The sequence below is a fragment of the Myxocyprinus asiaticus genome, chromosome 40 (assembly GCF_019703515.2).
Source record: "Myxocyprinus asiaticus isolate MX2 ecotype Aquarium Trade chromosome 40, UBuf_Myxa_2, whole genome shotgun sequence".
Lineage (NCBI taxonomy): Eukaryota > Metazoa > Chordata > Actinopteri > Cypriniformes > Catostomidae > Myxocyprinus > Myxocyprinus asiaticus.
This window is the reverse complement of record NC_059383.1, coordinates 21,977,914-22,001,354: the sequence shown is the minus strand read 5'-3', so window position 1 is coordinate 22,001,354 and position 23,441 is coordinate 21,977,914. Positions and strand designations below refer to the sequence as shown.

The 23,441-nt window shown below is 39.1% G+C and overlaps 2 protein-coding genes across 3 annotated transcripts in view; both read right to left on the bottom strand.

Annotated features, from left to right (window-relative positions):
• LOC127431111 (beta-galactoside alpha-2,6-sialyltransferase 1-like) overlaps window positions 1–23,441 on the bottom strand; it is a 570,878-nt gene that overhangs the window by 197,649 nt on the left and 349,788 nt on the right. The window lies entirely within an intron of this gene.
• Window positions 1–23,441, bottom strand: part of LOC127430904 (teneurin-2-like) — a 338,869-nt gene that overhangs the window by 285,793 nt on the left and 29,635 nt on the right. Inside the window, exons 7-8 of the mRNA XM_051681046.1 lie at window positions 11,368–11,412; window positions 10,193–10,468 (exon numbers count right to left, since the gene is read on the bottom strand). Of these exons, the coding sequence (XP_051537006.1) occupies window positions 10,193–10,468; window positions 11,368–11,412 (321 nt within the window). The remainder of the gene's footprint in view (window positions 1–10,192; window positions 10,469–11,367; window positions 11,413–23,441) is intronic.

Genomic DNA, 23,441 nt, shown 5'->3' with positions numbered 1-23,441 from the left:
TTAGTTAAAGTGAATTTTGGGCTGGTCATGTGATCACAACATGGTGCCCACCTTTAAAAAGAATAAATATGCATGATATGCATGAAGAATGTGAATCACCAACAACAGAAGAAGGAGAATGTGAAAGTGGAGATTGACTGAGCAGGGAGAGAATTTACAGTTAAAAAAGACTTAAATATTGATCTGTTTCTCACCCACACCTGTCATGTTGTTTCTGAAGATATGGATTTAACCATCTGGAGTACTTTTATGCTTTTAGGCTTATATCAGGGTAAAACAATGGAAGCACATAGAATATACTTTACTAATTATTAGGAATTTCACTTTTACCTGTAATATTTTTCCTTGTACTGTACCTGTCCATGTTGTCAGTATTGCTGTAAGCGACACGCAAAAGTTTCAAAGTGGGAAATGACTTGTGTTGCTCTTTGACAGGTTTCTGATCTTGTTTCAGTTTAAAAGCATGAATTAGTGTGTATGCACGAGATCGTGCATAATGTCCTGTCATTTAAAGAGGCATGGTAAAGTTTGATGGCTTGTTTAAAAGAAATAAAGTTAATTATAAAAGTTATGTGTTATGACATTGTTTGTACATGTTAAATGGTATAAGTGCAAACAGAGAAATGTTTATGCAGAAATAACTGTTTATTGCCTATAAAATGGGCTATTGAAGGTCTGGAGACTCAATTAAATGTAGCCATTGTAACACAATACAAAAGAAACAGCTAAATTTTACATACACTGTACTTACACATCTTAAATGTTTTATATGTGATTGCTTTGTGGTATTTACGTCACTTTAAAAGTGTTTTATAAATAGATGTCAATTTATTTACTTTACCCAGAGGGGCACCTCAGCCCCTTGTCAGCAAAGGGGGAGTGGCTTGGGCCACCAGTGCATGTATCTGGTTGGCATGTCGTTTCCAGTACCCTTGGATCGGCCACATTATGCTGACTCATTGACAAGCGGCATCTCCCATCAGACATTTTTGCATCAACTCAAGTGTGTTTACCTTCCCTTTTGGTGCAATCAGAAGCACATTGCGTCAGCAGTGTGGGAGACCTGGGTTCACATCTGCACTGACACCAGAAAGTAATGGCATTCCCATAGACAGTGATGAGCGTGATTGGAGGTTGCATTTTCCCTCTAATATTAGATTTTTACTCCACTTATGGTTAGGTTTAGGGCTTTGGGGGATAAAGTTTATAAAATATGCATTCCTCTTCACTGTATTACAGCCTGTACAGCTGAAAACAACTTGCTTTTGGCACCTCTCCAAGGACATTCTGCCCAAAAAAATGGAGCTCACAAGTGCCCATACGCCCAACGAAACTTACTCCTTTGGTCCCTGGAGAGAGTGTTTCAAATTCCGGTAAGCACAGACTGATTTTAACTAAAGAAAAGTCAACCTACTGCTTCCGATTTTACTGTGAGATCAGTCTCACATTCTTTGGCTGTCTGTGTTCAACCTAAAGTTTTGAATTTGTATCTCTTTCAAAAGTTGTTGTTAAAAATTAAGTGCCGTCTTTCAGCTCAGAGGATTTTTAATTTGGTGGACACATTCTTTAATTACCCATAGCTGTGTATTTTGCTGTAGTCAGGTGTCAAATTGACTGACACACTCTCATGCTGTCCTTTCTGACAGAAATATATTTACATGGTCTGAATGTGTCAGTCTCTGCTTACACTCTATCTAACGGTTGATAAAGTAAAGACGTATGCTAATCAAAAACCAGCATGATGGATGGCAAATTTCTCTCTGCTCATTTTGCAGGTGCAGATAAATTCCAAACATCAACCCTGCCATGTTTGCACAGGCCGCTCATAACAGCACAGATATGGAACTGAGAAAACATTTCCACCATTCAATTATACTGCAAGAATTATGATCTTACAGTCATGACTTTAGGAACAATGTAAATTTGGTTGTAGCTAATGTTACCTGACACGGTATGTATTGTTATCATTCTCTCTGCTTCATTAAACTTTATTATTTGCACTCATAATCTGAATTCATCTAAATGGTGTGGTTATAATAGATATTATTTCAAAATGAAGGGTGTCATTTCTGCCCCAGAAGCCAAACGAAACTGCAAAAATAACGACTTTCAAACAGGTTTCCCTAATTTATACACCAAAACATTTTGTAAATTTGAATATTCATTTTAGAGCACAATGGAATTTTGGATATTAGAGAAAAAGAACACAGAGGTTTTCTGTTTTTCCTCGAAAACATACAAATACACTTTCTTACACACATGTACATGGCACACAAAAATCATTAATAGGCTACAGTACACACTTTTCACTGACCTACCCACAGAAACATTTCTTACATTGGGTTTCACTTGTTTCATGGAAACCAATGCACTTATTTGTCTAGTTGTGTACATACCCGTTTCCTGTAAAATGCATATTTGGAGTGGGGTGTTCATTATTAAAAAGCCCGCTATCTTGAATTTCATTATTTACTTGATTTTGTATTTCAGAAATGGGGTTGGATACCTATTGCAAAATTTTGTTATTTCTTTCACATGCATTAAAACTAACAAAATCCTGCAGATTAACTATTTTTCTTTAAGACCTAATTAAATAAAAATCAATGCTTTATGGCTTTTAGTTCACGTCTTTTAGTTTGAAGCCATCTATATGCTAGTGCACTCCTTAACTTTCACAAAGTTCACTTTAAGCAGATATACACATTTCAAAATTACCATCTCTCTTCTGGGAATACGGAACAAAAAACATTTATGACATACACTGCACTCACAAATTTTGTCCAATCAAATGCTCTAGAACAAGAAAATCCCTCCCCCTAATACAGGGGTGTCAAACTCAATTTCAGCTAAGGATACATCAGCGTTATGTGTGCCATAAAAGGGCTGGTTGAAAATGTGGCACCGGCACCTGATTTGGTAGTACCCATGGAATTACCAATAATATTACATATTTTGTGCATTGAAATGCACATTTGACAGTAATCATTGATTTTGAATTTGGGATGTTTACATTAACATAAAAATTTGTTCATGTCATTTACATAGGGCTAAATTGAAATATTCTGACAGAGAAACTAACTTGGGTCTCTTTTACAGATTCCTTTCATCAGGCTCCTAATATTTATTAAAGTCATCTCTTGGCATTTCTGAAGGCAAGAAAAAAAAAAAACTGTTACATTTTCCTACAATCAGAGAGCAGATTGCTTGGTCCATAATTATGAACATTTACCATAGTTCTTCCATAGTTTTAACAATGTTATTTGTAATAAGACCGTGGTGACCGTATGTAAAACCATGCATGACTCCTCACTACCATGGTCAGAAACTATGGTTTCTATATAAAAATCTATGGCATTTTTGTAGTGAAAAACAGTAGTATAAATTCATTTAGAAACTAGTTCTGCCATATACCACGATTAATACTGTTAGTGGTTACAGTAAATCAGTGGTCAATTTTTGCATGGTTTTTGATGTTAATTGTGATTCTAATACAGTATATGGCACAGTGTTTTCATCTGTTTGTCAGTGCTGTTTAGATTGTGTTAATATGATCATGTTTAATCACAGAGACATATAACGTTTTGCAACAGAGAATTCTGTGCTGTATTCAAACGGGTTTTGCGTTCTGCGCAGGGCTTCTCATGTCTCCTTCCCACAGTGCCCTTCAAGGGTGCAAAATGCCATTTGGAAAAATAAATTTCTATTTCCTTTGCGCTTGCGCAACTCTCCTTTGTACTGTGCTGATAATTGAATCAGGTAAAGCTCACGCTGTTAATAATGATCTGTGCTGTGCAGTTGAAACCGGTCCACGAGTAAATGCACGTCCTCTGCATGCGCTCGTGCTGCTCTATCCATTAAGTCGTGCTGATAATTGGTGCAGAAAGGGCTGTTTTTGTTCCGCTTTTGGAGAGAGCAAACTGCGCTCCAAAATATAAGGTTAGGATGACAAGGGAAGGCTCATAAATATTCACGAGGAAAGTGCTAAATGATTGGTCAATGAGAAGTTTTGTTCACCTGCCATCCTACGTTTCTGAAATTAGCTCATGAAATTAGGTAGTATGCCGGATTTGGCCCACGGGCCTTGAGTTTGACATCTGTGCCCTAAAAGTTCCCGCTTCTGCCTAGCAATGGCAAGTAGCAAATCATGTTCGTGGCTGTGATGTAAACATAAAGGCTATTAATTAGTTCAAGGGATGAGCACTTCGATATGTCCAGCCTTAACTTCCTGTTTCCATAGGAAATACATTAACACAGCAAAGTAAACTGCACTCAGTAACCATTTGGACTTTAATTGTAGATACTCTTTATTTAGACACATTAATAAGCCACGTGTGAGGCAGAAATCTACTGGTAATAAGCAGATGTTCCTCATTGCCTAGTTAATTCAACACTAACTTAAAATTGTTGGTCTCGTTAATCTGCATGCTCATATAAGGCAACCATTTTATGCCAAAGATTGGTTTCATGTCTCATGGTTGATTCTTTGCTGCAACTTCTCATAACATGTGCAATGACTCCAGAGAGCTGAAGTTTGTGTCCTTAGACTAGTTAATGGCCTCAGTATAAGTTCTGTGACAGAACACCACAAGAACTAAAAAGAGTGTGAATAGTGCCACGAGCAAACTGTGGCATTTTAATGAGTGTTCTTTCTCTAATCATTTAGCTGTAATCTGCTAGGGACGTGAACTCAGTGTCTGACTCGGTAACCAAGGCCCAGAGTAAAACATGAGACAGGCAGAGATGAGTGTGTGTGTGGGGGGGTTGGGGGACTTTAGATAGAAATTGCTGTCACACTGATAAAGAGAATGCCTGGGAATGTCAACTGGCATTTCTTGCGTTCAGCGCCGCAGACACTGGCAAGCAGACTTGCTGACCTGTGAATGCCAACGAAAATGAGTAGTAATGAGTGAAAGTGTTGCCTGAAGGTGCCGTCTTTATCATATCATCATACCACACTCTTCACACACACATTTAAACACACACGAAGGCTGAATGCAGTGCCTCATGTCTTCTGTAGCTAGTCACCCAGCATTCTTTTGATCAAATCCAACTCTTGCAGTCCCTTTTAATTGGCTCCCACGGTGAAAATCCATTAGTGGCATTTAATTCAATGTACACAAACACACCAAACACACACTTACACACAAAAATGGAGAAACCATTTATTTTTGAAAGTATGGTACATTAACCATGCTCAAAAACACATCTCAAATCTGCCTACGCTGGACTTGAGCTGGTCTAGCTAGTCTCCCAGCCTGTTCAAGCTGGTTTAGCTGGAAGAAAAGTGCCCAAAACCTCTAACCTTAAAAACAGCCAACAGACCAGCCTGGAAGACCAGCTAAGACCAGCAAACCATCTTAGGCTGGTTTAAGAAGTTTCCTTAGCAGAGAAAGCAAACCACACAGACTTGACGTGGTCCACAGACTCAGTAGGAGGAAGAAGAGGTTGAGGAGAGGGGAAAGGGGAGAGGGGTTCAATTTCTGCCAGTGGGACTGAAAGGGAAGTTCCGAGAAGAGAAGAAAGAGTAAAACAAAGATCAATGGGCCCCCACAAGTGTGTTTGAAGATTGTGTGGCACAGAGCAGTGATGGTAACAATGTAAACAATTCTTCTTAAAGCACCAACGTCATGCTGCTCACGGCGTGTGCACATGCCGATGCTCTTCTTAAAGCCTGTCACAATGTGACACGGCCACCAACGCTGCCCACAGGCAAACCACGCATCAAACTAAACTACTTCACTTGTGAACACATGGCATGACTCAGGTGTCTATTACCTAAGCTAAGAACCTGTGCAGACAACATCATTGCTTCAAACCCACCATTGCTCCATTGTTGAGAATATGAGACCCTGGAGGTGGACAGCAGGTGGATGGGAATGCAAACAATTTCTGAGAAAACCTCAATGCTTACACTCTAATTACAAACACACCTGGACACAAAGCAGATGCTCTCATCTGGATGGAAGTTATTTACTGAAGCAGCCACTGGAGTGGGTGTAGACCAAGGAGAAAATAATTTAATTATGGGAGTGAAAAAGTTAGTTTGAGTAACAGAAACTACTGTGGTTCATTTTCAGGAAGGTGGTAAGACTCTGTAGATATGCTCAAAAGATGTGGTTAACTGTTTCCCATTTCTATTTCAATCACCTTGCTTTCCTCATTTTCATTTCTTTGTCTCTTTTTTTCTTCTATCTTTTTTTTACTGCACAAAACACTGTTGTTGGGCCTCATGTGCCCAGATAGGAGACAAAGGCAGGCCTATACACAGTCACAAAGCCTGATAACACAGGAAACGGCACCAAAATCAAACAAAAGGGAGTCCAAACAGACTACAGATCCCATCAAGCCTTGCTTGATTTACACCTAGGTTTGAAATCAAGAAGGATCGAACTCTCAGCTCCTATTGAATGAAACGCATGACAGAACGCGTCCCTCAACCATGATGTCTTAAGAGTATAAAACCCTGGAAATTCCTCCTAAGCTTGCATCCAACGACAGTATTCACCATGTCTAGTTGCAGCCCTGCTGCTCCCAGGTGTAGCCTCACTGCCCAAGGAAGTAACGTACGTACCTGAACTTTGGCCATACAATCTCCATCTCGCTGGACGAGCCGAGATTCTCAGACTTCCACAGAGCACGCTAACGGATCCGAAGTAGACCGCTGAGCAATCCGCGTCTCACCCTTTTGACTGCAGAAGTGAAGAAAGACGATTTCTCTTCCTTCTTCAACCAAGTCGACTTCGCTGAATACTCCGCCAACCCACCGAGAATCAATTGCCACACCGCCCGCCGACAGAGTGAGGAAACAGCCTCCAGTCATCACCCAAGCTTTGAGGAACTGAGTCGGAGTCAAACTACGGATGAACACACATTCTACCAGCATTCTCTCGCTGTTTACGTCTGGGCAGAGATAGATTATTATAGTGTGTTATTCTTGTGTACCAAGGCTATTGCTTGTACAGTCTACGGACCGCAGAGTCCCCTCATTGCTGCTAATAATACACAAGGTATTACTGTGACTTACTGTTACCACAAATGAGATTTTCTGTGTTGTAGTCTAACCATGTTGGGCTGTTTGTGCATTTCCGCCAATGCGGGTGAGACCGGCACACTGAGTTTATCCATTAAAGAACCAACGACCACGGCAGACGGATTACGAGCCGTTCACTGCGTCTCTAAGTGATAAAACAAACGGTTGCCGTCTCTCCCACGTTCGCTAAACCAGCTTCGGTGCCATCGCCCTGTTCTCTCTCTCTCGTACTAACCACACACACATTTGGCGAACAGATAACTTGACGATAGAGCCCTGCTTTGTCCCCAAGTTATCGTACCAGCGGAGACACACATTAAATTAGCAGACGCCATTAACCAGTCTCTCCGCCCACATTCACGGCCACATTCTCTGGCCAGAAACCTCGCGTGACGTACTCTCCACGAGAGCCACCGGGGGACGGAGGAGTTGCTGCCGACCGCCTGGAGTGGTGGAGCCACTGCCAGGGGTGGAGGAGTTCCCTACCGGCCGCCAAAACGCGAAGGGTCGTTCCATCCACCAGGGGTCGGAGGACTCGCTCCGGTCCGCCCGGGGAGGAGCGGCTGTCATCTGCCAGAGGGTGGAGGAGTGATCGAGGACCATCTCTCTCCTCTTTCTCTCTCACTGTTGCTCCGCCTTGCCCTTTCTCTCTCCTCTTTTTTGTTTTTGTTTTGTTTTTCCATCCCCTCGTCCCCCTCCCCTAGAGAGATGGGGAAAAGCCTGCCGGCAGGTGAGCCAGAAGGTTAATAATTAACAGTTGTCTTTGATGATTGTTGATTTGAAGGATTAATAAGCTAATGTTGATTTTAATCAATGTTCTATTGATTTGAATAATTAATCATTATCTTTGACACTTGCAATAAATCGATCAAAACTCTCATTTAGCAATTCGATTGAGTCATCAAAGATGTTCACGGAGGTCTCAGAGTGGCATTATTCATATAAAATGTTTTAGTTGAAATATATGTAGGTAAATACTGCTCTTTATCACAATGCATTGTTATATTGGTGCATAAAAATGAAAATTATTCACAAAAAAAAAAACATTCACACAAATATGTATTTAGTGAACCAACTTAGCAACAATGGCTGTTTGGTTGAAATTATGGTTCTTGTGATTGAAAAAAACAAACAATAAATAAATTGTGAGTGCAAATAAATAAACACAGAGATAAATATCCAGTATCTACTGGATGCAAAATATCAAGATTTATTTTAGCTATACTGCCCAGCTATTGCACAGCCCTAGTATCAGCAACCACCACACCAAAGGCTCAAAGACCCTCATACCACCAGAACATGTAAAGGCACAAAACAGAAGCGTGTCACTTGAAGGAGGGGAGCAAAAATGGAACACTGCTGGCAGTGCGTGATGAGACACACCTGGTGCTTATTGCATCTAACCGCAGGCATCATAAATCCAGCATTATGTCTCTCCTTTGCAGGACCAGCTTCCATTCATGCATGCAGTGACACTGATGTCCAGACACGGAGCAGCTTAGCTGGGCTGCCTTTCAACGACGACTGCCATCTATTTTCCCTTTCTGTGTAGACTTTTACCACACTCCCTGCTCAACAAAGAAATCTTGCTGCTTTTCTGTTAGCACCCCCTGAATCTCACATCTTGTCACTAAACACTTCTCTCCATTCTTGTGTTAGGTTGCTTTTTCTTTTGTGTGAAATAAAAAATATTTTCTCACCTCTACGATATTGTAGAGTTAATGCAATTATGTTACCAAAGGTATTGTAACAAAAAACATGTCTGAATGCCATTGTATTAAAAAAAAAAAAAAAGAATCAAACCAAGTGGTATCTGCACACAAATGATGCTAGATATTTTCTCGTAACTAACTAATTGCAAGTTTTGCAATTACTTTGAACCAACTGAACTCAAGGTGCTTTTAATGAATGTATGAAGTTAGTTTCATACAGATGTCCTAGCAGAGTAACTATAGGTACAGCTCATATAACAAATGGACATGTTGCACTAAGTTTGACAACCAGAAAATGTCAAATCTTAATTTTGAACAGTATATCTCTTATTTTATCATTTAAAATCCAACAAACTATTTTACAACTACTTGGGCTAACTTTCTCTAAAATAAATGTGTCTTGGCTTGACATTTTGTTATCTAAAAACATTCATACATAAGGTGTTACTTAGTTGTCCAAATACTTTGATCTTTCTGAAGATAGTAATAAGACATTAAAGCAGCATAATTAAAGTTGTAACAGTAACACTTTACACTTTTATTACTGTAGTTAACAAAACTAGTTAACTAGTAGTTAAATAACTAGTTAAATAACAATGCACAATACTTTTATAGCCTTTATTAATCTTGGTTAATGTTAACTTCGACATAAACTAATATATTTTTAAAATCAAAAGTTGTTTATTTTAACATTAGTTTATGCACTATGAACTAACATGAACTATCAATGAACAATTATATTTTTATGAACTAACATTAAAAAAGATTAATAAATGCTGTAAAATTAAAATATGTTGTTCATCATTAGTTTATGACACCTAATGCATTAACTAATGTTAACGAATGGAACCTTATTGTAAAGTGTTACCGTTGTAACTTCACTAACTTACTATCCATATACATTAGATGTCTTTGAAGGTGTGTCTCGCACTGTATGAAAATATGAAACTAAAACTCCGCTTCAACACTCAAGTGAAGAGCATCTTATAAATATGTCCTTATAAGTGTATAAAAGTAAAACACGGTACTTGACATTAAGTTCTGACATAAGACAGATCTGCTTTGTTACAATAATGTCTCGTATACACCAAAGAGAAAATGCCTCTTGAGAGTGCAGGCAAAGACTTTAATCATCTTTGGTCAGCAAATCACTTTGATTTCTCTTTGAAATATGCCAGTGCTTTACTAATATTGACACCTCCGTGTTTGGGATAATCTACAGTCTATAGTCCTTATTCAGTGATTCAAATATGTGCTAAATTTTTCTGAAAAAGACGTAGAAGACTTTGGGAAATGAGAACATTCCATTTGTCTCATTACACCGACATCCCTTGTTGAAACTAACGTCTCGCCACATTTCTGATTTTCCACTTAATTTAGAAATCTCCAATCATCAGTCTTTTCATTTGTCTGTTCAGTTATTTCATTTTTCTTTCTCTCTCTCTCCTACCTGATTCATCATCAGTCTTGTGTTCATTCTCCGAGTCGGTGAGAGTAAGAACAGAGTGGTTGGGGCTGGACAGGCAAGAGCTGCGTCGGGACTTCAAGGGCTGCCCGCTCCACAGCTGGACAGCACGCTCCGGGGTCATGACCCCCTCTGGGTCAGAGTCGGTGTCAGATACGGCGCTCAGAGTGTATCTGTCCTGCAGCAGGCTTATATCAGAGCAATACACAGTCGAGGATGGAGGAGGATCACACATGCCCAGATCAGCCAAGGTGAAGCTCCCTGTAACAGGAATATACGTTTTATTTTGTGTGTGTGGCTGCAGGTTATCCCAAAACTCTGGACCACTCTGACTAAATACTGGCTTTGCTTTACTGCATAATGAATACATACATCTTCATTCTATGATGTCTTTTTAGTATGCAAATGAATTTAAACTCTGTGCTTTCCAAGCCTCCTTCATTAACTGAAGCAGTGAAAGGAATAAATGTAAATTATATTAAGGTAGGATAAAGACTACTGGCTATTTTCAATGGTATCAGGACAATAACCTACTAAAAACTTTTAAAAAAAGTCCTCGTCTTAGGAAACAAATTAAAGAGCATAAAAGTTTTACACTTAAAATAATGTTATTATAAAGATTTTTGAATGACATTCAGTAACATAATAATAAAAAAATAAAAAATAAAAAAAAAACATCTATATAATAACACAGTGCCTGGGCAAAAATGCAAAATATCAGTGAGGCAATAACATTAAGGGAAAAAATATTGGCCCATAAATCCGTGCGCTGCATAAATACACAGCAATTAATGACCTCAGAGTAATGTCTCACTATTACATTACAGCTCTGCAAAGCATGGCACCAGCAACATTTAATAATAATTTCATAAGCAGCTAAAAAACAGTGTGCTGAATAGGCTTTGCATCCACTTATTCAGCAGCCTGGAGAAGCATTTTGCAAAAACAACATTTTGAATATTTGCATTCCATACAAGTAATAATGAGGGAGGAAAAACACAATGCATATTCACATAATGTGAATCCACAACACAACAGATAATAAAAGACTTTATGGGTAACAAAGATTAGAGGGCCCATGAGGATTTTAAAAGGAGAAGGGGGAGTTGGGGGCGGAGTTTTGTCCTGCACTGAGGGACATACCTACAGTATATGCTTACCTTTCACATAATATCCAACAGTAACTGGCGTCAACTCCACGTAAGCTGTGTAAGAACAAAAATGTTCTTCATAATCTAAAAACATCACTTTTTAGGTTCCTTAAAGGAATAGTTGACCCAAAAAATTTAAATTCTGTCATCATTTACTCACCCTAATGTTGTTCCAAACCCTTAGGTGGAACACAAAAGGAGATATTATGGAGAATCTCAGTCAACATTCACATTCATTGCATCTTTTTTTTTCATACAATGAAAGTGAATGGTGACTGAGGCTTAGATTCTGCCTAACATCTCCTTTTGTGTTCTACGAAACATACGGGTTTGAATTTGAAACAATATGGGTGAGTAAGTGATGACAGAAGTTTAATTTGTGGGTGCACTAACCTTTTAATTGCCTTTTACACTCCCAAACATGCTACTCAATGCATAGCGTACAATAAGCCTTTGCTCTGTATTACAGAAACTCTTAGGCTGCTTTTATGTTTAAAAAGTGATGTGGCGTATTCTGGCACCCTGCTGTTGTGTGTCGACTCTAAAGGGAAAAAAAATCTTTCAAGGTGTAAATTTAAGATAGCGTCTAACTGAACAGCCAGAAGGCATTCTGACAAACTACAAAAAAAAAAAAAAAAAAAAAAAAAAATCTCCCAGAAGGGCCCACATTTAAAAAAAGGCCAAAAACCCTGCCTTTTCAAGCACCTTGTCTGTTTAGACACAATTTCCCAGTCTTTTGCTCAGACTCACAAGACATTAAAGTGAATTTTCCCTTTCACCAGGTGCTAAAATCAGAGAAAGTGGCAAGGTCATTTGTTGAGGGAGGGGTTGCCATGGCAATATAGCATTTTTCACATGCGTCAGGTATGGTGAAGCGTTTCAAAAAATGCATGAAAATAGCTCTTCACTTCAATCATCTCTTTTCAAGCCCCAGACACACCCTGATTGACAAAGAGCCCTGCTGTGAAGGAGATGCAAATGTTAATATGGCCGAATGGTTGGCATGTTAAAACTGTGTGGTCCCATCAGAACATTTCAGAATATTATAAACAAGATCTGAAATGTTTGCCTCTCCATGCAAAGAACAGAGGATGATTTTTCAAAGAGATCTTACAAATCTTAGATATGTGGTGCTAACAACATTTCAACAAATACAAACACATTTTTGCTGTTAAAGGAATATTTTACCCAAAAATGAAAATTCTGTCATCATTTGCTCACCCTCATGTCTTTCAATGTCCGTATGACTTTCTTTCTTCTATGAAACACAAAAGTTTTTTTTTAAAGCTGCTCTTTTCCATAAATGAAAAGGAACACGTGGTGACCATGTCTGTAAAGCAAGCATTTCAGTGAATCATGAAAATTCAGGTGCTATAAGTCTTTATAAGATCTGGAATATAGCACACATGTTGTATGGACTAGTTTTTTAATGCTTTTATGGTTCATTTTTGTCCTTTTTCAGGCTTTGCAGCCCCTCCCTTACAAGGAGTTCATGGCAAATTTGCCGCAAATTCACCCATGATAATTTTCACATGCAAATGAGCTTTGCGGCAAATTGTCCATTGTTGCCAAAGGTTTGCTGCAGGTTCACCACTACCGGTGAAAAGCTGCAAACTTCTGGCAAACATATGCGGTGAATCAAAATCTCATTTGCATGTGAAAATAATGAGTGGCAAATCTGAGGAAAATTTGTGGCAAGTTTGCGGCTATTTTGCCAGAACTCTAGATTTTTTGAAAGGGCTGGTCTCCAATGTGGCAGGGTAAGCAAGGGACAGATGCAGTAGGTGTGGCTTCAGGCCTTGGAGAGGCATTTATTGGAAATAATAATAAACATAAAATGTTCAATAAGGGGAATAAAGTGTCCACAGGTAACAGTGTCCAAAGTAAAGGGGGATCTGGTGCCCTGGGCCAGAATGGGGCTCAGTGTAAGTAAAGGGAGTGTCCATGAGATGGTCCAGGATGTGGGAAAGGCCAGACGGCAGCAACACGTGCTGTCATCCATGACATCCCACGCATCTAACTCACACCGGGGGTTATGGGGGAGCGGGTCCGGCACTGCATCGAACTTGACTGGTACCTTCACCGCTCTGCTCCCTGAACTGCGAGGACACCAGTATGTGCACACAAGGAGATAGAAGCCGGCTCCCCAAGGAGTGACACGCTTTGCGTTTTTATGGCAGCGGCGATGAGGCTTGATTCACATCAGGTGTGCCTCAACATCCGCTGCTCAAATGAGGCTTATTAAATTGCACCTCTCCCTTGCCCACTCCTGTTGTGAGCCTGGCTGAAAGATGGCCCTCATAAAAATTATTAAACTAAATAGGTTTATTTCAATGATCTGTATTCTATCCATTATGCTTGTGGCTGGACATTTTTTCTCGTCTCCTGCTGGAGGTACAAGTCCTTCTTTACTAGAATTGGGCAAAGTTCAGAAACTAAGAATTGTTCCTTTCAATTCATGAGTTGGAATTTGAATTTAAATGGTCATGCTCCACAGGATATTGAATTGATATAACAGTATTATACCAATAATTTGTTATTCAATGAAACTTAACACAGTCAAAAACAGAGGAATTTCATTGTCCAAAACAAGCTTTGTGACAAAACAAATAATTAGACCTACATTAATAGTTTTGACTAATTGTGGATGCTTTTTTCCCATGATATGTAGAATACGTATAATACAAGTACAATACTATGAAAACAATTAACAGCCATCAAAATAATTTGTAATAAAGCAGCATAAAATGACTGCTATATTGTTTTAAATAGTGTTGACATCAAATACTGATACTGTAACTGATTACATAATACATCAAGTTATTACCATACGAGTGTACTAATAAAAACAATCTAATGAAATAATACAACTAAAAGAAATCTGTTATTCTAATATATATAATGAAATATAAATTAAATACAAGTTTACATTATATAAGTGGCATTGAAAACATTAGCCGCTTTTCCACCATCGGGCTGAACGGTTCTGAGCACGGTAGGAACGGATACAGTACCATCTCCACTGGAGCACGGTTCGGCTAGGCACGATTACAAACCGTTCTTGGCCTGGAATTCTCAGCACGGTTAGCTAACCATACTCAACCGTTCTCAACCGTGCAGGTAGAATGGCTTTAGTATGTGGCGACTTGTTTAGAGTATATTCATGATTTTATTATGATGGTTTAACTAGTATTGTAGACAACAATTATTTTTCTACATGCCTTTTTCGTCAGGGAAGTAGATTACTAGCTCATTTAAACTCAAAATACACCGATATATTCTCATATTCTATTTTCAATTTATACTTATATAATATTTTGTCACTAAATATCCTTTTTAGCTACTCTGGGAACTTTTACTTCTCTGCATGTTCGTGTCCAGTGGCAAACACAAGCCCTCAGCAAATGATGGAAAACCTCACGTCTTTCTTTCTTTACTTTACTTTTTACGACATGGTCTGTGTCTTTGCTGTTTGTTAGCAGAGTAAAACCATGGAAAAAAGCAGTCCTAAAAACTGGAATATGTGATCATCCTCCATAATGTGCCACACTCGTTCCAATGTTTATCTCTCACGGTGACGCCAACCAGACAGATCTGTACCACAGTGGAAAAAAGAAACCTTAACCGCGGCAGCTGGCCAGGATCTGCATGGAACGGTACGGTTTTGCTATGAGAATTTTCAGCCCGATGGTGGAAAAGCAGATATTGATTATTATGTATTACATACTGTATGTTGAGTTTATGATATGACATGTTTGTACTAAGCACTTATACATAGCAGCTAGATTTCTTTAAATTTCATTCTATTTTATTTCTACTTTCTTAAATTCTAATTTAAATTTACATTTGCATTTAGTCATTTAGCAGATGCTTTTATCCATGTACAATTAATGAACAAAGCAATTTGACATTGCAGTTCTTCATCGTGTCTGATAGCCTACCTCAATTCAAATTCAATTCAAACTCAGGAATGTGAAAGGCCTTTTTTTATTTAGTTTTAAATGCTGCAGAACTTTCTCCCTCACAGAGATATCAAACTAATTCTGAGAAAACGCTCTGGTGTAAATTATTCCTCCTAACAGGGCTAGACTTTCACAATGAAGCCTGTATTACTGCATAAATGTCAAATCACCCTATTTCAGTAAATCCTCCAACCTTTATGAATTCCACACCAGATGCTTTGCTCTTCAAGCATTATTGTCTATCTTGCACTTCCTTTTTTCTGAAGCCAAGCAGTCGTGCTTTCCATCTAGAGTGATCAATACCATCAGGGTATGAATGGAGGAAGCAGTCAGCATGCCCTGAATAATGACGGCCCGCTTGACTGAACTGTTAGAGAAAATAGCTGCTGTGGAAAGGATTCACCGAGTCCTTTAGTTCCAGTGTGGGCCATTTGGGTCATTTTGCTGTGTGTTGCTTGGTGCTTGAGCTGACTGTCTAATAGCTGTTTCCTCATCTGGGTCTCATGTTCATGAGAGCTCCTCTGGCTGGCACTCCTCCTTAAACGCCTGTGATAACATCAGAGCATCTCATCCCTTTGTTACGCCACCTTTATTATTTCTCCTTTCTTGCTTTTTCATGTTTGCCTTTCATCCTTGCAGCAACTGCTAAGACAGCAGCTGCTTTAAGTATGCGTGTGTGTGTGTGTGTGTGTGTGTGCGTGAATACTGTGGAATGCAGCATGGTCATCAGTGAAAACAAACAGTGAGCTCCAAAAGTCTGGGAACACAATGAATCATGGAATAAGGATTTTGGAAAAAAATTTATAAAAAATAAAATAAATATAAAAAATCAATGTTATGGCATAAAACGAATGCAAAATGTTTACGATTCCACACTACTAATAAAATAAGCAGGTCACTAATAAAATTGGCCTCAGAAGCCTTTAATAAAACATGATTTTAGTGTGATAAAATCACTTACTAACCATTTCTGTGTAAACTTGTAGCCAAAATTACAATTCAAACAACTTTACAGCTCAAAAAAATACACCAGTTTTAGCAGAATAATTAATGCAAGCACTTTTATCAAATTTACATTTCTCCCTTTAAACCCTCCAAAAATTTGCCCCATTCACTTCCATTGTAGTGCCTTAGTGTAACCTTGATTTTTTCTTTTTTTTTTTGAGAAAAGGAGGTGCTTCAGTTCTGCCCACAAATGTTCTATCAGACTGAGGTCAGAGCTTTGTGATGGCCACTCCAGTACCTTGACTTTGTTGTCCTTAAGCCATTTTGCCACAACTTTGGAGGTATGCTTGGGGTCGTCGTCCATTTGGAAGACCCATTTGCGACCGAGCTTTAACTTCCTGGCTGATGTCTTGAGATGTTGCTTCAATATATCCACATAATTTTCCTTCCTCATGATGCCATCTATTCTGTGAAGTGCATCAGTCCCTCCTGCAGCAAAGCACCCCCACAACATGATGCTGCCACCAGGGCTGCGTTAACCCATTAGGCAACATGGGCTGCAGCCCCGGGCCCCGTCACTAGGGTGGCCCCGGATACACAAGATCAAATAAGAATTTTAATATGAATTGTGTAATATCGGCACCACCGGCACCACCAAACTCTGTAAAAAGATAATTATTATTTCTAAATAGTTTTTCTGAACACTCTTGTCACTCTTAGTTTGCTATTGTTTGCAAAAACAAGTAAATTCACAGCTAAACAGCGTATTACAGGTACTCCCGCCCCAAAGTCACGCAATTGGTTGAGCCAGAAGTTGACTCAAAACTAAGGGAACAACGTTTTGAAAGTGCTAAAGAGCCAATGTTTACATTCTTCAGGGGAAATCAACCTACAAATGGCTTACTTACTGTAGGCTATAATTGTCTCTGCAATAAGAGACATTATTTTAACATTGGGAAAAAAAAAATCACACGAGGATTTTGATGTTGGTTCACATTATACAAATATGTATGTATATGCATAACCGTTATGCTCGTTTTGAGGGAAATAACACCGCCCTCGCGGAGAGAGCACTCGTGGCTGAAGCTACAGAGGTCAGTTCACTCTCCGTCTCTGTAGCGGATGTAACCCGATCCTTCCGACGGGTGAATATCCGCAAAGCTGCGGGCCCAGACGGCCCCAACTGGCTGGTGTTTTTACAGACATTTTCAACCTTTCCCTCTCTTTGTCTGTAGTCCCCACATGCTTTAAAACATCCACCATTGTGCCTGTTCCAAAGCAATCAAAAATAACTTGCTTAAATGACTGGTGTCCTGTTGTTCTGACCCCCATCATCAGCAAATGCTTTGAGAGACTAATCAGAGATTACATCTGCTCTGTGCTGCCTCTCTCTCTTGACCCATTGCAGTTTGCTTACCGCAACAACCGCTCCACTGATGATGCCATTGCATCTACAATACACACTGCTCTCTCCCACCTGGAAAAAAGAACACTTATGTGAGAATGCTGTTTGTAGACTACAGCTCAGCATTCAACACCATAGTGCCCTCCAAGCTAGATGAGAAACTCCATGCTCTGTGATTAAACAGCTCACTGTGCAGCTGGATCCTGGACTTCCTGTCAAGCAGACGCCAGGTGGTTAGAATAGGCAGCAACATCTCCTCATCACTGACCCTCAACACTGGAGCCCCACAGGGCTGTGTTCTCAGCCCACTCTTGTATTCCTTGTACACACATGACTGTGTGGCAACACATAGCTCCAATGCCATCATTAAGTTTGCTGATGACATGACGGTGGTAGGTCTGATCACTGACAATGATGAAACAGCCTACAGAGAGGAGGTGCATACTCTGATACACTGGTGTCAGGAGCACAACCTCTCCCTCAACGTCAGTAAGACAAAGGAGCTTGTGGTGGACTTCAGAAGGAAAGACAGAGAACACAGTCCCATCACCATCAATGGAGCACCGGTGGAGAGAGTCAGCAGCTTCAAGTTCCTGGGTGTCCACATCACTGAGGAACTCACATGGTCCATCCACACTGAAGTCATTGTGAAGAAGGCTCATCAGCGCCTCTTCTTCCTCAGACAGCTGAGGAAGTTTGGAATGAACCGCCACATCCTCACACGGTTCTACACCTGCACTGTAGAGAGCATCCTGACTGGCTGCATCTCCACCTGGTACGGCAATAGCACAGCCCACAACCGCAAAGCACTGCAAAGGGTGGTGCGTACTGCCAGACACATCATCGGAGGTGAGCTTCCCTCCCTCCAGGAAATGTATACAAGGTGGTGTGTGAAAAAAGCTCGGAGGATCATCAGAGACTCCAGCCACCCGAGCCATGGGCTGTTCTCACTGCTACCATCAATCAGGCAGGCGGTATCGCAGCATCAGGACCCGCACCAGCCGACTCCATGATAGCTTCTTCCCCCAAGCAATCAGACTTTTGAACTCTTGATCTCCCACGATCAAAATACATCAGCACTGCACTTTATTACCCTTACTCTTATATCTCACACCAGACTGTCATAAATTATATTATTATTATATATATTCTCTCTTAACAACTTACTATCAACCGACAGCCTGAATGTCAATACAGTACAATACAACCTACTGTACATTCTATATATACTACTATATATACTTTTTTATTTTTATTGAATAATGTGTATCTATATTGTGCGTATTGTATACTGTACAGTGTATGTTATTATTTGTATATTGTGTTGTGTGTAATTATGTGTATATTAGACTTTAAATTGTGTTGTGTTAATTTGATGTTATTGTAAATTGGTATATGTCTCATTACTGTCACAACGGCTATATTGATCGGAACTGCACCCAAGAATTTCACACACCATTGCACTTGTGTATATGGCTGTGTGACAATAAATGTGATTTGATTTGATTGATTTGATAACTGGTCTGAATTGGCTTCATACTCTTAGCGCTTATAATTAAATTAATTCTTAAACGAGAGAGAGTTTGTTTTCAGAGATCAGCCTAATCAAAATCAGCTGAGGATGTCAGTGAATGAATTGTAACAGAATGAACTGTATGATGACAATGTAAACAGAGCACGACGATCCCCTGCACCTTTTGGGTTTCAAAGACTTATCTGAGGGCTTGCTTTCAAGAAGACCATGAAGAGTGCACTTTAAATGGTTTGATGATAGTGGTGAGTGTCATTTAATTTTATTTAGATCTCTGCTGGACTGTTTTATTAGTTTTAACATGATTGCATGGTAAATTTATCTATCCTCACTGGCGTGGGCTATTTTTGTATGTATTCCACAGTCTAAACAAAATTATTTCTGTCTGTGTTACATTCATACTAATGGCCAAGGGACTATGTATTTACTATTTGTTCTATATTGGACAAGCTTTGGCATATGTGTCATTGGCAAGTCTTCTGTGATCAAATACTGTATGTTGGTAGTTTGCGACTCTCTGGGTCATGATGTTTAGGGGCATGGCTCATGAATATTAATTAGTTTATTAAGACATTGGTTAACCTGTGTAGAGCTGTAGATCACGTGGCCTAATTAATATTCATGAGCTAGCCCAGGGCCCTGGGGAGGCTTAACCTGGCCCTGGCTGCCACCCCCATGCTTCATGGTTGGGATGGTATTCTTCGGCTTGCAAGCCTCATCCTTTTTCCTCCGGCGTGGGCGCTGGCAGGCATGAGCACTGGCTCGTTGACCGTGACAGGCGTGGTTGCTGACTCGTGGGCTGTGGCAGGCGTGGAATACTCTGATGTGGTTGCCATGTCGGATGACTCTGGTCTGGTGACAAGTGTAGGAATACTGAGGTCATTATCAGCCGCTCCTACCATAAATGGTGAACCGCTCAACCACAGGGCGTAATCGGTGTATTGAGCCAGAGTACAATTTATCCATCCACATCAGAGAATATATGGGCTCATTTAATCCAGCATGGAAGTCCGTGAGTGAGACTTCGCTGAAGTCTACCAAGTCACACAGCTAACAAAAGTCTTTAACAAAATCCTGAAGGGGACGATTTCCTTGGTGGAGATGCATAAGCCTCACTGCTGGGTTCATCGTTGTCGGTCAGATATTCTGGAATGTTGAGGCAGAACAGGAGCAGACGAAGATGAGGTGAGGAACTCAAATGCAGTGTTTATTTACAATGTGAATATCCAAGACGTGAAAATCCAAAAGGTGAAAGGTAGACATGAACAAGAACTGGACCTGAAACTAGACTTGACTAAGACTTGACTTCAACATTACACAAACAATACCTGACAAAGTACAAAGGAAAATATGACGGCTTAAATACACATATATAGTATCCTATAGTATCATACATATAATAGTTCTATCGAAAGAGGTTTTTTTTTTAGACAAGTTATAAACCACAACCCTTTCTCACGAAAATAGCCAATTTTCATTGCCAGACTGATTTGCAAGGCTTATGAACCCCCTGGATACCTGCATTAGAGTCCATTAGGTTCTGGTGGGGGGTGAGAAATTAGTGTTCACTCCATTGGCTTACCATTTGCCTTGTGCAAAATAATGAGCTACTACTTTATGCTACTTAAAGACTCAGAGAGTCCAGCTGCTGGGTGTGACTAAGAATCTAATATGCTGCCCTTAGTGCAAGGAGAACAGGTATTTATGCAGCAAAATACAAAAGCCCTTTTCTTTGAAGAAACAATCAAGCCTTTTTCCTCAGACTGCCAAATTAAAAAGTAAAAAATTTTATGTTTATTTCTTAATTTTGTTGCACTCTAATCTGTCTTGGATAGTATTTTTCTGATACAACTGAAACTTTGTAATGCAGCAATTTTCGTACTATTGTCTCCTTCAGATGAATCGCTTATGTTGTATTATTCCTCTTTTGTAAGTTGCTTTGGATAAAAGCGTCTGCCAAATGAATAAATGTAAATGTAAAAAGTTTTTTTCTAAATTGTTTTGAATTTTTTTTTAAAGTGTGTAATTTCTACACTACTTGTGCCACCATATGGAATTGCAAAAAAGTGATTGTTTTCAAACGAGTTTCTCTAAAACTCCCACCATTTTCCATTAATCGACAAACAGACAGTCTCACCCCAAACTTGCGTCACTGGTCGAGCCAATGTTGCTTTGTTGGACTGGTAAGGACACACAAACAAACACCACAGAACTGCATTTTTTACACTTTGCAGGGATATCAACCTAAACATGGTTTACTCATAGTTGTCTCTGCATCTTATACTGGGATATGAGAAAGTATTTTAAGTTAATATAAAAATACACACTTCAGCTTTAACCTCTTAACTGGCAGACCCATCTGAAGGATGGAGTGGACATTATAGGGTTATTATAGGGCTAACCCTGAACTATAAAGGGTTAACCATGGTTAAGAGAGGACAAAATTAGAGAGCAAAAAACCTTGGTTATTGCTGTGATTCAGCAACGCAATACAGCTGTAAGGATTTTTTTTTTTTTAAATTGAAAGAACATTACTCAAACTAACCAAAATGAACAATAAAGCAAATGCTTTTTCGTTTGTTTTCCGCACATAACAGCTCTAAATATGGACAAGAGTTGTCTGCTGTCCTTGGGGGTACTAGAGACAAATACCTCTAAAAGATGGGTTAAGATAAGTTGAGATACTCTCTGGCATAATCTGTACCAGGCCTGCCCTTGAGTCAGTGCTTAGATAAACAAAGCCCACACTGAGAGCAAAGAGATAAACAGCAGGACTCTGAAATAAGAAAAAAGTGGGTCTTTATCCCTATAAAAGTGGGGGTGTGATACAGTATATGGATTTTCACAGGGAGCAGTGCTCGGCCCCCTTTAAATGTAAAAACACCATGAAGGATTATGATAAGCTCAGCATTCAAGGTTAACATCTACTGCATATAATACGAAATCTTCTACATTCAGCCCAGGTTTTTCCAAATATGCCAGTAGATCACTAACTAAAGCAGCCAATGGATATACTCAGTAGGATGATAAATGGATTCTTGATGAATAATATGTTATATTTAACTTGTGAAAATGTATATGAATGTATAAGGTAAAGTGTATATCTAAGGTCCTGTTACTGATCACCATTTCATTAAAGTTTTTACAATATTGCCTTTAGTTCATTTAAATTGTTAATTTAAATGGTCCTGTGGTGTGAAAAATGTATTTGTAACAAATATTCCATGTAGTCTTTCAAATGTTATTAAAGCTGCATGAATAAAATTGATAAAAGAATTGGCAAAAGGCTGTTTAAAATATTTTTAAATGGAGTATGGCATGTCACACCGCAGGACGTGCCAACTTCCCAAATACTGTATATTTTCAATGCACAAAAATATTTCTATTGTGTTATGACTAAGATGGATGATTTTAAAAATTCTTCAGATAAAGTTAACTTAATTCATGTGTTTCCCTGGGTTTAGTCTGCAGTTCAGTGATTTGTGTTTAATTGTTTGCCTTGCTGTGAATTTGGCATGTTCAGGCCATAGCTGCTAACAATATTGTTAGAGCATATGGCTGACTAAATAATATTTTAATTTCTTACAGAATGTCATAACTCCTTGAGGTGAAGTCATAATGTGTTTTGATATTAACAAAGAGTTACCGTTTCCACAAGTTTTAAATGTTACTTTTTTGTTAAGAAAAACATAGAACATCAACCAATAGACACACTCAGTCACATGCAAACAACAAGATTATGTTGTTATATAATTTGATATGAAGCCGCCTGAATAAAAGCAGAACATACAAGTGATTAGCACTTCTGGCAAATTAGAATGTTGACGTTTATGTGCAATGCACAGTGTGTTGCAGTGTGTCGCTTGTAATCTATACTGTCCTTTAAAAAATAAATAAATAAATATAGCCAAAACTTTTCTAAGCAACAACAAGCATTGTGAAAAAATATACTGTACTTTCAACATACTTTTTTTCACTTAACTTTCAGGACTGGTATTCCAGACAGGGTTGGACAAAATACTGAATTTAAGAACTGGCTCCCTTTCAATTCATGGGATAAAAGTTTTATTGACTTGGCTACACCTTGTAATCTCAGTTTTAGCATTGAGTTCTTGCTATGCAAAGCCAACATAAACATGAATGGAAAAATGTATCCCACTCATGTGAAAGCTCTGTTTACTACAGTTTGTACACATACATACTGATCTTCACAGTTTCATCTTTCCATTTCAATTGCTAC